The sequence below is a fragment of the Anarhichas minor genome, unplaced genomic scaffold, assembly GCF_050575085.1.
Source record: "Anarhichas minor isolate MPS153535 unplaced genomic scaffold, ASM5057508v1 ptg000026l, whole genome shotgun sequence".
Taxonomy (NCBI): Eukaryota; Metazoa; Chordata; class Actinopteri; order Perciformes; family Anarhichadidae; genus Anarhichas; species Anarhichas minor.
Genome location: NW_027466472.1, coordinates 14,858,645 through 14,874,261, shown reverse-complemented (window position 1 = coordinate 14,874,261; position 15,617 = coordinate 14,858,645). Strand labels below are relative to the sequence as shown.

Genomic DNA, 15,617 nt, shown 5'->3' with positions numbered 1-15,617 from the left:
GATTACCATTGGCAACTAGACCATCATTCACCTCTTAAAAACATTAAGAGGACTTAAGTTGTCGAATAGGAGCCAGGCTGGATTACCAGCTGGGCAAAGAGAGCAGCTGTCCTGAGGCCCCAAAACCTCAGGGGGCCCGAGGGCTCCAGGTTCTCCACATGGCATTTAGTTTAAGGTAATTTGATTGATTTAACATTTGTTTAGTAATATGGTTTGCAATACAAAAGCACAACATAAACTGCCACGATGAGGGCCAAAAGATAGGAAATTATAGAAACAGGGTTAGTGGAGGCAGGAGGGGGCCCTAGAGGGTTTATATGACCCTGAATAGAACACAAGTGGATAACTGCTTAATATTTACATGGGCATTATAAAATAGTGATCTTCATGTGTTTTCGCTCTCTTAAAAATAATTCACCTCTTAAGCTCGGGCCCTATTTGTAGGCCTCTGCTCGAAAATAGCATACCCACACTAAAGTGACCATAGTTCTGTAACTACAAGGTCTATTTTAATATTTTTTGTTGATATAATCAGATCACAACACTTGTGAGATTGTTCAGATGGGTAATATTGTGTATATGTTGCTGGTTAATATAGTAATGAAGACATTACACAGCTCAAATTGAAAATAATCAGGTTCGCCTGAAAAAAAAGCACTTTTATTGATATAAGGTTGTTGAAATAATGCAGATATCTCCCTAAAAACTCTCCCAAATCATAGCACAACCGATCAGTAGTTGCTGAATAAAGGTTAAAGTGGGATAAAGTGAAGAATAAGAGGCTTTAGTAGAGAGCGGTCAAGCGAGGTCATCATTTTCGAACCAGCTGTTGCAGCTCTTACATTGTACTTTTATATACTATATAACTATATATTTCACTTTTTTTATCACTCATATTATTCAATACATCCAAATACAGATGTTAGGAATCATTTTGAGATTCCTAACATCATCAGAGCCTGTTTCTGGCTGTCATCTATAGGATTTTCTCAGTTCATGTGTGTGTATGGGTCTGTATCTCAGCCTATCATCGGTCGATTTCAGTAAATAAGCCCTCCTTCGACGCGTCAGCGTCTCAGGAAGGCCTCTGTCGAATTTGGTGTTGATTGACAGAAGTTTCAACCAATAAAGTTGCAAGATGTGCCGCGTGTCCCCGGGCGTAAATTTCCTCTCACAGGAAGTCTGACTGCTCGCCCATGCTGGATTGACCGCTCTTATTCTGGAAACAGCTCGGAAGTAAACAGGATGCAGTTGGCAACAATGACCCCAGTTTTGAAACGGATAATCTGCGACGTTATTGTCCTCATTTTTCATAAAACTTGGCCACATACCTACGATTTTTTTCGGCGGAGGGCAGTACGAAGGTATGTTTGACCACTCACAGCTGTCCAGTGCTCCCACGGAGCGGAAAACCGAAGTTATTTACGCGTTTGGCCACGTGTGCTAATGCTATTAAATGCATTGCATGGCTTGGTAGCCGCTAGCATCAGGGTGCAAACATTGATTTGCGGTACTCATAACGGCGATTTCTGGCCAGGATTTCATGCTTTTATGCCACGTTTTCTAGATGCTTATATTAGTAGCCTATAGTTGTGTTTGGAGTGTGTAAGAAGTGACTTATATGATGGTGTTGCCCATACGTTGCTGTTTAATCCGGAAAAGAAACTGGACCAATCCACAATATTACCGAAGAATAAGGCTATTTTCCATACATGATTTTCAGGGGTTCTGAGCCCGAGAGCCCCCAAATTTGGGGGCGTCGTGTGCAAGAGGTTCAGTGATTGTTGAGGTAAATAATGTTTAACCAATGTTATGAACATATTCAAGCACTGCAGGAAAAACCAGGAAGTGAAAGTTAATGTAAAGCTATTGAAGGACAAATCAGTCGCATGCAACAAGAGCGCTTCACTGCTTCCTGTTTCTGAGAGTGTGCACATTGCAACCACTCTGTCCTAAAACAGAGTGGTGATGAAGCACTCTCTTGCATTGTTCTTTTCTTTGAGATAATTACAGCTTTTTACACATTCAGGAATCTGGCGTTGTGTGCCGCACTGTGTTATTATCATGCACTGCAGCTTGAACTGATAAACACGCTTCCTCAGCAGTTTCAGGCGGACATCATATTTATTCTCTGAAGATAAGCAAAAATGCTGGTCTCAATGTGATTCCCTCACGTTGAGCTTTCCCAACTTCACTCTGCTGTGACGTCTTCATAGCCTGTATTACCTCATCAGGGGACGTGAACTCTCCGGGGAGCCTCCAATCTCCTGCAAAATGTAACCCGCTGCCTCTCCCAGCGCTACAACTCAGCATCACTGTGATTAAAGCATGACCCATGATATGTCACCACACCATACCCCCTGCCTTTATACCCTGCGGCGGTTTATTTATATCCTCAAAGAGCTATAAATCCCCCAGGTGAAAGCGCTGCCCTTTTCACCAATCAATCTCCCCTCCTGGGCCACTTTGCATTGGAACGGTAAAGTCAGTGCAGTGAGGAGGCTCGTGTATTCATGCGATGATAAATCACAGCTTATTTCCTTCCACAAAACATTGAATGTGTTAATGATTTCACCAATTCCAGTGGAATAGTTTCAGTCAGGGTTATTTCACACCACTAGCAGAAGTTGTGCTGCAAGAAATGCTCAACACCCCCCTCAGTAGCACTAAATAGTTTATGAGCATGTATGGCCCACGACCTTAGTAATTGTAGTTACCTCATTGAGGTTTCATGCTGCAAAAAAATAAAAATACATCCCAGTACGCTCTATTACATTTTCTTCCAGGCAAGCAAGGCTGCATTGGCACCACCTTCCCATTGTGACCAGTGGGTGCACATCCACACAGACTGTCTGGGACATTTGGTTTTACAGTCTGTGAAAACAGCCTTTGTTAAACACAACATTCCTCACTAGTCACATTGGTGAGCCAGTCCTTGCACACCTCAAAACCTCCCCCCCCCCTTTTTTCTGCAGCCACTCTCATGGTCCCATCCCCTGCCAAGGCTTGACCATGTAGAGCAGGGAGAGGTCACACTTGTGTTTGCAGGTCTCCCCCATAATGAGCTCCCTCTGCAGTAGACACTGACCTTTTGGAAGGCAAACATGAAGACAGCGTACCTGTTACAGAGCATGGTCACATTACTGAAGGATACGGCTTCTACTAATGAGTAGATTTGGTAATAAACTTGCAGGTTAGGTGTATATTCTTAAAGAGCAGTTTGAACTCTCCCACTATTTAATATACTGTGAAGGCATGCACATAAGTGGGAACAGTAGGAGGCGACAGAAATGAGTGTTTAGGGTTATAACTGGTTAAAATTCATGCACATTATTATTCTGTACTCTTAAGACTAAATGTAGGTACCCGCACCAGGGTCCGCAGTAGATTCACATGAAGGGTTCTCTAACAATCTGGGTTTTAATCACATTCATAAACACCAAATAAAATAGGTCATATTTATTGTGATAAAAAAGTAAATACAATGTGAAATAGTGACTCCAATAGATACATTTGAGCTGACTGGGGATGAAAATGCTGATGTAGTGCATCCAACTGTAGAAATTTTTTAAAAAAAAGTGTTGCAATGGGTTTAGATCGCCATCTGCTGGAAGTTAAAGGACGGGTTCACAATGTTTCAAGTCCATCATGTTTGAGTGTACATATAGGCAGCTGATCCTTTTGAAGACTGTAGAGTCCTATATACATGCAAATGAGTCAGCACTCATCTCCTTCACAAGTTTGAACACCTGCCCACAAATCTGTATCAGTGTAACTTTGCTGAAAATATTCTGTTTTTCATAAAAAAAACAAAAAAAAAACAGAGCTAGAGTAGTTTGTTTTGTGCTCTGCGACAGTGTGGAAAGAGGTGATGCTGGAGATGAAGTGATGACAGGGGAGGCAGTTGAGAAACGGCCTAAAAGCTCCACAGGGGTGTCAGGACACGGGTAATTTGCAAAGACTGAAGAGTTGTTGAGTGAAAGAAAGAGATACAAATAACAAGCAACACTACACCTTGAAGATGTTCTCAGAAGCACATGGGTGGGAATCAGTGGGACATTTACAAATTCAAATTTGTGTGGATGGAATGGTTATAAATGACTTTAGAGTAACATGTAATGGAAAAAAATACCAAAGTGGTACCAGCAGCTGGTTGAAGTCCACAAAGACAGCATCTCTGGGTGTTACGGTGTTTACGAAGTGGCTCTTAGTCGCTCTAGCACATAACAAATGTTTCTCGTCTCGCATCCTTATCACACAAACAGTTGTCAGAACAAATCTGGCAAATGCCGCTTTCAAAACAACTCATTTTTCGACAACCATATGAAGTGACACATTGTTTTCTCTATTTTCAGCACTGGTTAAAAAAAAAGCCCTTGTAACACAATACGAAATGTTGGCCACAAGTCACTTCAGTAAACACAATATCCATCTAGTAAACATGAATTAAAAAGTTTCATTTTCTGATGCTGTTGCGACAAGTAAACACCAAAAATAAATAGTTTTTAAACTGCGTCTTGTCTTTATTACGTACAATGAATTTTGGAACAACACAAAAATCAGCTGGTCAAGTCACAATACAATGGGTGAAAAACATAATCCTCTATGCTTCAGGAGCAGTTGATAATCATTTTTCAAAGTCTTAAATGACCAAACACTTAACAGAATGTGCTGAACTGTGGAGACGTCCTTTTGGTGCGATTCACTTTTTCCGCAATACAGCTTTTGTGCCGATGTAAGCACATTCATTGGAGCACAATCTACACGACAAGTCACAGCCACACACGCTGAAGACTCAAAAAGTGAGAAGACATTGTTAAATGATGAAGAGGTTTTCCTGATAACTGTGCATTTGTTTCAGTCTTCTCTTAGGTAAGCCTCAGGCACCTCTTCCTCATCACCACTATTGTGTAAGGAGGCAACATGTTGCGTCACCCTTTCAACCTCCATTACTTTAGTCACGGACAGCTTCTTATCCGTATCCACCGACAGTTTCAGTGCTTCCTCCACCTGCGTCTGGGCCACCTGAAGGTTTGTCCTCACTGTGATCGACGCATGTTCAGCTCCTGGAAACACACAGATGCAAGACACGCACTCCGTTCAATTGTTGTAAAGAAAAAAAGTTCAAAAGGTTGACATAACACCAGCTTAAGTTCAGACATTAGGTGTGGTCCTCAATGAGGCACTCCTGTCCATCATCTCCATTTTGTTAAACACAAAGCCCCACTGAGTGACAGCAAATGATCCGTGCACCGTCCAAAGTGTAACACTGACAGCGGCTGAATGGGAACGGGCACAGGCGGCGACGTGCAAAGCTTTGAGAAGATGATTCACAGCCGTACACTTTTATTCATCATTACAAGAACCCTGAGAGAACCTGCCTGAACACTTCAACCACCACGTCCCAACCCGTTCGCTCACACGGCCAGAGAACCACACTCAGACATTTGTCTTCTACACACCTGAGGTGTATGCTGCCTCAGCTGCCGCTTCACACAGCTTGACGGCAGTGACCCAGGTTGACTCGAAACGCTTGCATTCATCTTGTCGGTCACTAACCTGTCGGGAGAAGAAGAATTATTAAGTCAGACTCAAACAGATCCACAACTGTTTGTTTATCAGGGATTGCGAGTCTGCTGTCATATTCGTGCCGCGGCAATCAATAAATGAAAAGACGGCAACGTCACGCTACGCTCGGGTTTATTTTGAAGTACTTTTCACCGAAGACGACAACACAAACTAACCTCTGAACGCTGGCCAATGATCACCTGCCAGATTGTATCCTCTTCTGCAGGAGTCAGTTTTCCCAGTGATTGCAAATATTGTCTTTGAAGGGCAATGAGTGTGTGCACAGCCTGTTGGCAAACAGAGCGAGGACATCGACATTTTATATTTAAAATAAAACTGCGGAGGCAGAGTAGCACAGAGGAGGATTGTGTGTGATATGGACACTGTTCAAGCTATTATAGTCCCTTCACACTACATCATGCTGAATCTGGACATGGACAACTTTACATGCTCTATGCTCTGCTTTTATCCCTGGTCTATTTAAAGATAGACGACGTACTTCGATACATAATATATAAATATAACAAAACATTTTTATTTTTTTTTCTGGTGCAGCTCAGTGTCACCACATTGCATCACACTCTGCACGCTTCAGCAAATTGTGTGGAGTAATGTTACTGACAGATTCATTGGCTGTAAATAAAGAAATTGTGTATTTTTATTGATTTCTTGCATCTATGCAAGTATACTATAGTACAAGGGTAGTTGGAGGAGGGGGGGGGGGTAGATCTAAGGGCAGAGGGTGTAGTATGCTGTACAGATTGTAAAGCAAAGGCAAATGTGTGATATTGGGTTATATAAATACAATTTGCATGACTTGTATACATACTATACTTGCAAATAATCCTTCTGCAATTCAGGATATCGGAAATACATTTACCACGCGATCAAAACTTACTTTTGAGTAGTCTGTAATGGCATCTATGAGAGACAAAGTGGTCTGAGAGAGAAAAGTGCTTGAACTGTCTGTAACAAGAGAGGCTGCTCGTCTGATCAGAGAGTCACGAGAGAGGTTTTCAACCTGCAATAGAGACACACAGAGAGAGAGAGAGAGAAAAGACACGTGTATACTTTTAGTTAACGTTATATACTTTGTAATGGTATCTGTATTTTATGTATGCGTCTATCTGGTGAGGTGACACACTCACCTGTTTGAAAGGTATAGCACACAGCCCTCCGCCCACAGTTAGAGACGCTATACCCGTGTACAGGACATTTGTCCATTTGACCGCTTTATGGACTGCAGGTTTTCTGCTGCTGAACAGGACAGGAGCTGATCTCCTGAAGAAAATAAACAGTTTCCGTTTAAAACCAGCCACGCACCGTTACACGAATACACGAGTTTACATCCAAGTTCTGACGCGCTGTCACGTATTTACTGGTCCGTCTAAACGAAGGCTCGCTACCAACGCGTTAGGATTGAGGAATCAACTGAAGCTAGTCCAACATTTAACCTTTTACATTGACTCACAAATGTACAAGAAGACACACAAATGCTACTTTTCGGCAATTAAAAACAAGTTTAACGTGTTTGTGGCAACTTCCGGTTGTTGTTGTTGTTGTTGCTAGCACCGTTCTGAAGAGAACCATTCTAATTTCCTCACTTTAGAACCGGAAACATTACATTTTGAGGTCTGGTTAATTTAGTATAGCGTGTATAAATGACAAACGTTGCCTGTAAAGCGGTATCTCACCACAGCCTACCTGAGGAGACGGAAGCAGGTCGTTAGGCTCCTCAGCGCGGCCATGTTGGTCCGCAACAATAAAAATGTTCGTCGTCACCGAGCAAAGGTTCCCCCCACTGTGAAGCCGTCACAGACTGAACACTAGCGCCCTCCCGTGGTGAAAGAAAAGCATCGCTATCTTGTGCTCCGACATGTTTTACTGCTCAACAACAACCTGCCATGAAAAGAGGGGTTTATTAAGTCCTGGTAATCATTACATGGTGCAGTTAAGCGTAAGTAGTTAAGATCAGCCTCACCAGGACCAGCTCCAGAGTAAAATGTTACATACCAACACATGAATGCACTATCATTAATATTCTTCTCGGCCTACTATAATGTGAAATCTCATTGCATTTTGATTAGGTACATTTATATAATACAGACTATTCTTAATTATTATTTTCAATGCAGGCCTCAAACTTTACTGTGCTACACAGCGGTGAAAGAAGCAATGACACGGTGTAGAAATGCACAAGTTAACGTCCTGCATTCAAAATCTTACTTATGTAAAAGTACAAAAGTATTTGCATCAAAATATAATTAAAGTACCAAAAGTAAAAGTATAAAATATTTTCATTGATGCATTAATTTAATATTATCTTAACCAATAATAATACATTATAAGGTATTTGTGGTGATATTCTATATATTAATCAGAACCTGTGAAGTAACTAAACTTATAAAAACTTAGCTATCGAATAAATGTAGAGAAGTTACTAGTCCCACAATATTTACCTCTGAATTGCAGTGGAGAAGTATAAAGTAGAAGAAAACGGAAATATTCAAGTAAAGTACAAGTACCTCAAAATTGTACTAAGTACAGTAATTAAGTGAATTTACTTAATTACATTCCACTACTGGTAGTTGTGTTGATCAAACCTATCCATGACAAATACAACCAAATGAAATGAAACCAAACCAAAGAGAAATGAGGCTAGATTCAAAGAATAATACTAGGGGAAAGGTTTGGATGTTTGGTGTGTAGTCAGCTGAAATTCCTCACAAGCATTTTACATTCCAGGCTTGTAATGATGAAACAGCACTCTGCAAATATGCAGGCCCTTATGACCTTTACAGTCTCCCTGTGACCACAGAGTGGAGTGCCAGGAATAAGTGTGGAAAATGAGCAAAATAATTAAAACAGAAGAGCAAATTGAAGAAGAAAATCTGATTGAAAAAAGTCACTAAAATAATGATGGAGGATTTACAGTGAGTGCCGATGAAGGAATATTCTGTCCAACCTGATATTTTACATCACAGAGTTACATCACACGTGGAATTCTAGTTTCAAGTAAGGTGAGATGCGACAAAATCACGAGTCAAGATGAATTCACCCTCATTGATTATTTGTGATACTTAATATTATTCAGTGTGGTCTCTCATACCTAATGCAGATATGCATTACCATACAACAACACTGCATTCAAAATCTCTGGTTGCACTGTGTGAGAAACAGCTAAGTTCGTAATCTGGCCTTTAATTATTACTAGCCTACTTCTCTGTTTTACTGGCTTCATGATTCACGGCTTGTTACCAGACTCAATGCTGTCTGTTCTCTTAGTGCCAGTCATTAAAAACAAAGCTGGTAAAGTATGTAGCCTAGAGAATTACAGGCCCATTGCTTTGGCCAGCGTACTGTCAAAAGTCCTAGAAAGAATCCTGCTGGACAGAATACATGACTTTATCACCTCCACAGATAACCAGTTCGGCTTTAAAGCCAAACATGGCACTGACTTGTGTATATATATACCTTAAAGGAAATTGTCAACAAATACAGAGGTCAAAACTTATCACTTCTTATGTGTTTTATTGATGCCTCCAAAGCTTTTGATCGTGTTAATCATAGTAAGTTGTTTTTCAAACTGAGCCAAAGAGGTGTCCCCACATACATTGTGAGAATTCTGGCTTACTGGTATGCTCACCAGACTATGCAAGTAAAATGGGGTAGAAGTGTCTCAGCCCTATTTGGGGTTAGCAATGGTGTCCGGCAAGGGGGAATTTTGTCCCCAATTCTGTTTAATCTGTATATTGATGATCTGTCGTATGATGTATGCACAAGCAAACAGTCGCAAGTTTGGTATGTGTACAGATGGAGTGAAGATGTCTCTGTTCAGAGCATATTGTTCACCACTCTACACTGCACATTTGTGGTCAAACTACAAAAAAAAGAGCTTACAGAGACTTCAAGTAGCTTACAATGACGCCATGAGAATACTTTTAAAGAGACCGAGATGGAGTAGTGCTAGTGAAATGTTTGTGGCTGCACGAGTCAATACTTTCCAAACTGTGTTAAGAAATCTCATGTATAAATTCATCTGTCGACTGAATGACTCTGAAAATGAGATCATAGTTGTTTTAACCAATATAAGGTTTAGCACCACACGCTACCAGTCCCAGCTGTGGCGACATTGGTACAGCTGTCTCTTTGTAGGGCATTGCTAGGCCTATGTACTTTTATTGTTTGTCTGTCTTTTTATGTATTTGTCTCTATGGACCCTGAGTCTGAAATAAAGTCTATCTATCTATCTATCTATCTATCTATCTACAGCATCAACAGCTTAATGATTTTACTCGAGAAAATATTCATTGTCATGTTAAGTTTGCGCAGTATGTAGGGTTTAACTATATGTTTGGTCAAGTCAAAGGGTTAATATGTCATCCATTTACAGTATTTCATTAAAGCAGTGACGTGTCAAATAAAGATATGGGTGATGTATTAATGATTATTAGAAATGGGGTTATACTTGCTCACAGTGCAGTTGTTAATGTGTGTGTAAACTGACTTTACATCCCTATACGTTTTCCAATACCTGCGGTTACCATATTAAAAGAAAATAAAGATAAAAGCAACATGTTTTATTGTTCCGACAACATTAAATTCAAACATTTCGTTTAAAGTTTTGTTCACAAACTGTTAACAAACAAGCGATTGCAGGTGTGTTAATTAGCCAAGTCAACATGAACAGAGCAGTCTTTGAATAATTAATGATGCCATTAATCATCACTTTTAATATGCTTCACGGGAGTTGCATTGGAGTTTATTGTGACACACGGGAATACAGATAACTGGCCAATCATTATCATCATTATGTTGAAAAAACATTTTTCAGATGATGAAAACAAGCCAAGACTATCAGTGTTGGTCTCAGAAATTGACAACTTAAAACTATGATTCTGCCACTGAAATTAATCTACCTTATTTATTGAAAAATATTTTGTTTAATAAACTGATAAGTAATCAGTATGTATGTCCCCAATCCCATCTCTCAGTACGTGTTCACACATTGGCCTTTTATTGTTCTAAGCATGACTGTGATTACAGTGCTCTGATGAATAAACTGTTCCAGCATTAACGTCAAACCGCACATTTTACCGTCTCTGTATCATATTGACACCATATCTGATGAATAAGCTGGTTAATCCATCAGGCAGTTTGTGCCCCATGCATCCCTAAGTACACCATAAGTGTACTTTGCTAGTTGGATTAACAGCAGCTGAGACAGTGATAACTCTACTTTACTCTCTCATTGTTGCCAACTCCTGATTTACGGCTGTCAAGTCTTCTCAAAATTCATGAACAAAATAGTAAATTTCAAACACAGTCTGATGATAGTAATCAATTTATGCGACAATTTAAGTTAAACATTTTCCTTATGGGGGGGGGGTAGACCCACAACATTCGGGTAAGGTTAGTAAAAAATATCACCAGTTCGGGTGGGCGGTTAAAAAAGTGACAAAGCAATTTTCTGAGTAAGTTATTAATAATAAGGTGTAAAGGGTGTTTTAGTCTTGTGAATGTATTATTTATTTACAAATCAATAGCTTTCCAACCATTTCAAAACTTTTTGCTGTTTCCTCCATCTTCACTGAGAGCCAACAGAGGATAGTTTGAATAATTGATGACCTAATTAAACGTCACCTTTAATGAGTTTCACAGGACTTTATTTGCCATAAGAGAATAGTGATGATGGGCTCATTAGCATCACTGCTTTGGAGTCGAAATCCCCTCGGAGAAAAACAAACCATGTCTGCAGGGACATCTCTGTGTTAGCTACTGCTAGTTAGTGCACAGACATGACAACAATCCAAAAGGATGATTGCAAAACAAACTTTTGTTTCATCAAGTTTCATCAAACCAGCACTTCAGGTGCACTGACTTTTACTTTCATGTCTAGATGGATGTTTTAGATAATATGGCCAAAGTGGGAGGTTTATACAACTGCTTGAGTTTAATGTCCTGTTAAACACAGTTTGAACTCAATTTGATTCCTTTACTCAATGATTCATGAGCACAAATTTAGGAACAATCTATAAAACACGAATAAAGGATGTCAAAGATAATATATTAGAATATACACGTCTCTCCCCAGATCCAAATCAGTATCATTTCCAAGTGGCTCATTTACATTGCCCACGTATAATGAAAGCATCCAATGCATCATCAAAACTATATGCGAAAGAGTATGCACAGCACCTCCTTAGTAAAACATACAATACATAGCCAAATTAAGTTATTTGCGTAAGGGTCAGGTAATGCTAGAAAAGAACTTGGGCTGGCACTCAGTATAGGTAATATTTACGAGCAAAGGTAGACATTTTGAGACCATATGTTACAAGGTATTAGGCCTTACTCAATCAGCCAAAGTGTGCCCTCGCACTCACCTGTAGAGTTAGGGCGACGCTCGCAACACTCTTAACTTCCCGACTTTTGATCTACAACACAACCGTGCTCTCTGCACATAGTGACTACCAAGCTGAAGATTATTGTTACACATACTTTTGTGTAGCTAAGGACTTCACTTCCCTGTCCCCCAGCCCACACGGTCAGATTCGGCCCTCACTTAAACTCAAAGCACTGACTTGTTGCCCGTCGCACACACAGCAGTTCGGTTTCTTTTTATCTTTTCTCACAAGCGAGGGCAGAGTTCCTCGCTATCCGCTTACTAGCCATCTCCTTTCCCTTGTTCGTCTTCCCTTGCCTCAGATTAGCTACGCAGATCTTAAATCTTAAAATCTGATAGGGTGCAACACCTGTCACAAATGAGACAAGGAAGCCAGGACTCACCTTTACCTGAACTATCCGTACTCTTACGCAAGCATAACAAATAAATTCCCTCACAGGATGTCTAGGCTCACCCTCGAGGACAGGCTGAGCACTTCCGATAGGAGCTCAGATGCTTTGCATTGTCAGGAGCCACTTGAGATGGTCCAGGCATCTGATCGGGATGCCTCCTGAATGTCTCAGGTTTTCTGGGTAAGACCAACTGAGAGGAAAACCTTGGGGCAGACTCATGCTTTCATATCCCATCTGGCCTTAGAATACCTTGGAATCCTCCACGAGGAGCTGATAGACATATATTGTAAAATATTAAGATATTAGGGCTGCTACTGCAACCTGCACCTGAAGAACTAGTGGAAAAGGGTGGATGGATAAATAGATGGATGAACATTTGCCAGATTAAGACAAGTGGCCTACATATTGTAAAACATAGGTAAACATTCAGTTTCAGGTTGCACTATGTAGGAAGGACATGTAGTCTAACTTGTAAATTAGTTTATTTCTATGTATGCATGACCACTAGGTGTTACCTGCCATCATGGTGCACTTTGTCATAATAATGGCTCAGTCCTTGTATACTATTCTAGTGAGCGTTCATGCTAAAGCTGATAAATACTACTGAGGAGGTATCTTCAGGGGTCAGCATCTTCCCTGCACACCGTCCGCAACAATCAATGTGTACGGACTGAAGTGTGTCGCACACTCGTCCGTGGAAGTGATTGTCTATGCCAGGACAAGGCTTCTTGTTGATGATTTGCCTGTGGGTCTGTGGGCCAATCATCAATAAGATGCTCCCTGTACCTCTGAACTTAAATCTTGGTGCAAAACTGCAACAAAGCCCTCTAGGTATTACCCATGCAGGTGGTTAATCGTACAATAGCATTCTCTACTATCACAGCATGGGTTACTAATACTCAACGCGAGCCCCTGTAAAGACCAAGTGGTTATCATGTTCTAATATGGGCATGTCCCCCAAGTCCATCTCTGCGAGCTACCATCAAGACCTAGCTGTGTCTGGCCAAAAGCTTACAGCACTGGATGAAAAATCCCTTTCTCATAGCTGACGCTATCAAATTCTGCAGCACCGGACAGCAGATACTGTACCCTATTTGTGACTGCTTTGCATTACCAAATAAAGGGAATGACAGACAACCATTATCTAGCTTCAGTGCTTTCCTGTTGGACACAGGAAATATATTGCTGGGCCTTGAATCTATGTATCCTTTCTGACACTGAAAAACAACAATACAATAATACTTAAAGTTGTCATGTGAATGACTGTGGTGATTCCCTGTGGTAGAATAAAAAAGACATTATGGCAATCAGTTATACAGGACAAAGCCTTTGGATTGCTGGCAAGTTTACGACTATTAAAACAATTTAACTAAGTTATTTTATCAGTGTTCAGTCAGAACAATACTGAGTTGAGGATGATTTAAAAAAATAATGATCATGAGAGAATAAAATGGTAATAGGGATAGGGCTATCCCCATATCTAATACCTCTCTATGGCCATGTTTTCACCCCACTTTTGTGTGTCGAAGTTTGGAATATCTATTTACATTTCTGTTGGAGAGCACATCTAGCATGATCTAGGTCTAAAATATGCACTCATACTTACACCTGCAAAGTTGATGTATCCAACACACAAGGTAAGTAACTATTAACAATGGCCAGTGAGGTGTGTTGTTAGCAATAGTGATGATGACATTGTGTTGGAAAAAGTCTGATTGGGTGTCCCCCTTGTGTTATAGTTGCCCCTATAACGTCTTCATACACAGTCCTCTCCCAGACAGCAGGACCAAGCCCAGCAAAAGAGCTGTGCACCACCATGTCCCATTTCTGCAGAGATGGTTTGGTAATCTGAGGCTGTTATAAATGTCATATGTATTGTTGGTTCATGTGATATTATACTGGTGTGTGTAATCAACTAAAATTTGCAGTTGTGAGGTTGTTATTTGGGCTTTGTGCCAGAGGTAACCTGTGCATCTAGCTTATACAAAATATTTTAGATTACATTGACAGAATTTATCTGTCTTTAGAGCTACAGTAAGTTGATTGACAGTGTTTAAAACCCTTTGTACGGCTGACTATAACTGAGAAAGATATGGCGGCCAATAACTCGGTGGTTGGTGGTGAATCGTCAACGTACAAGATCGATCATCGGGTCATTGTAGTTCAGGTTTTGGTGTCAGTTTTCCTTTGCATCAACTTTTTGCTAATCACAACTTTGTTTATGAAAGACTTCTACACAGCCATGCGGTACATCTTATTTGCTATAACACTACTGTCTGACTCTCTGTTTTTAATTATGACTGACTTCCTGCTAATTTTGAGTTATATTAAGTTTAGCATGCAAATGTGGTTGTGTGTTATTATGTATATTGTTTTGTCTATGTACACTTTTGTCACACCAGTTACTTTGACAGCAATGACCCTGGAGCGCTTTGTGGCCATTTGCATGCCCCTGCGCCATGGAGAGCTGTGCTCCACACGCAGAGCTCTGCACTGCATCCTCATCATTCACAGCCTCAGCTCTATACCTTGTATTGTTATTCTATCCATCTTCTTTGCATCTGCGCCCTTCAGCTTCTATACCCAAGGCAGAATATGTTCTGTGGAAATGTTCATCTTTTACAAATGGCAGGGTCATCTTCGGTCAGCTATACAACAGTTGTACTTCTTCATAATGTGCATTGCTATTGTATTCTGCTATGTTAAAATAATGAAAGTGGCCAAAGCTGCATCAGGAGAGCAAAGAAAGTCAACATGGAAAGGGCTCAGAACGGTAATTCTTCATGCTTTCCAGCTGCTGCTCTGTCTCATGCAGCTGTGGTGTCCATTAATAGAGGCTGCCGTACTTCAGATTAATTTACTGTTATTCATTAATGTCAGGTATATTAATTACGTTACTTTTATTCTCGCTCCAAGATGTCTGAGTCCTCTTGTTTATGGCCTCAGGGATGAAATATTTTTTCATGCACTAAAATACTATGCTCTCTGTGGCTTGTATAAGCAACAGTCATCAAATGTATCTTGATTGATAAATTAAATTCATGTTACCCTACTAAATTAACATGTTTAATAAGTGTCTCTTGCTTCGTTATATTGTTATTTCAAAGAAAATGATTCAATTGAATGGCATATATGTGATTATATTACACTGATGATCCCTATTTCTTACAATACATTAAAGTGCCCCAGACATTCTTCTTTTTCAGAACAGAAGGTGTGTCCATTTCCAACACACTCATTGTGTAGAATAT

The 15,617-nt window shown here is 40.3% G+C and overlaps 2 protein-coding genes across 2 annotated transcripts; one reads left to right on the top strand and one right to left on the bottom strand.

Moving 5' to 3' along the window:
• Positions 1 to 4,499: 4,499 nt before the first annotated feature.
• LOC142959186 (diablo IAP-binding mitochondrial protein-like) lies at positions 4,500 to 7,381 on the bottom strand. The gene is made up of 6 exons (XM_076100391.1): positions 7,273 to 7,381; positions 6,717 to 6,849; positions 6,467 to 6,589; positions 5,745 to 5,855; positions 5,463 to 5,559; positions 4,500 to 5,066 (listed from the first exon to the last, which is right to left on the bottom strand). The coding sequence occupies exons 1-6, from the start codon at positions 7,314 to 7,316 to the stop codon at positions 4,858 to 4,860; spliced, it is 717 nt and encodes a 238-aa protein (XP_075956506.1). The 5' UTR covers positions 7,317 to 7,381; the 3' UTR covers positions 4,500 to 4,857.
• Positions 7,382 to 14,458: 7,077 nt separating this feature from the next.
• On the top strand, positions 14,459 to 15,391 carry LOC142959504 (odorant receptor 131-2-like). Its single transcript, XM_076100815.1, has one exon. It carries the CDS (start codon positions 14,459 to 14,461, stop codon positions 15,389 to 15,391), a length of 933 nt encoding a protein of 310 aa, XP_075956930.1.
• Positions 15,392 to 15,617: the final 226 nt, after the last annotated feature.